The 823-nt window shown below is 41.4% G+C and overlaps 1 protein-coding gene across 1 annotated transcript; it reads left to right on the forward strand.

Moving 5' to 3' along the window:
- Positions 1-27: 27 nt before the first annotated feature.
- On the forward strand, positions 28-816 carry LOC113473286 (calmodulin-lysine N-methyltransferase-like; the record flags this gene model as incomplete). Its single annotated transcript, XM_026832970.1, has 1 exon — positions 28-816. A coding segment is annotated over exon 1 (637 nt), but the record flags the coding sequence as incomplete, so codon positions are not given.
- Between the last annotated feature and the right edge of the window lie 7 nt (positions 817-823).

The following is an 823-nucleotide window of genomic DNA, read 5'->3' on the forward strand; positions in this document are numbered from 1 at the left end:
ATTAATTTGACTAGTAGTTTTGTTCAATCTCTTCCAGATATTGGCAATGATACCCCGACATGGAAACTCAAGTGAGACAGGAGTTGTTGTATTGTTCGTGACGTCAATGCTCTTACTCTTATGAAACTTGAAACAGCACAGGATGAGACCATGAGATAACATTGAACCTACCGAACAGGATGACATCTATCCCTCCAACCCGAGAAACCCACGGAAAAGCCCGCAAGCTGTGGTTACTTCTAGCGAAAGCTTTACATAAACAGAAATGTCAACAAGATTTAAACATGGTGTCTGTACGCCGGGTAGATCACTTTGGTCTGGTTGATATGAAACCTTTGATTGAACAGCAGGAGGGTGCTTGGTATCTTTACTCTATCAAATTCAAACGTAGCGGACAAGAAGAGTGTTTCCATGCAAAGATCTGCCATGTTGAAATCAACCTGACAGCAAATCAACTGATGGGCTTCAATAATACAGGCAACATCTGTGTGTGGCCTTCAGAAGAAGTTCTATCCTATTACTGTCTTCACAATAGTTACCTGTTCAACAACAAAACTATTCTTGAGCTTGGAGGAGGGATGACATGTCTTGCAGGGATTCTCATAGCCAAATATCTGAGTCCCCACTATGTTCTTGTCACTGATGGAAATGTCACTAGTGTGGACAATGTGGTCCGTATTATTCAGGCGAATCAAGTCACAGTGGACTGCTCTGTACTCAAGTGGGGTTCTTGTTCTAACCATCATGTCGACTACTTTGATATCATTCTAGCAGCGGATTGTTTATTTTTCGATGAAACACGTAATGACTTTGTAAGCACTAT

This window comes from Diaphorina citri, unplaced genomic scaffold (assembly GCF_000475195.1).
Source record: "Diaphorina citri unplaced genomic scaffold, Diaci psyllid genome assembly version 1.1 scaffold23108, whole genome shotgun sequence".
Classification (NCBI taxonomy): domain Eukaryota; kingdom Metazoa; phylum Arthropoda; class Insecta; order Hemiptera; family Psyllidae; genus Diaphorina; species Diaphorina citri.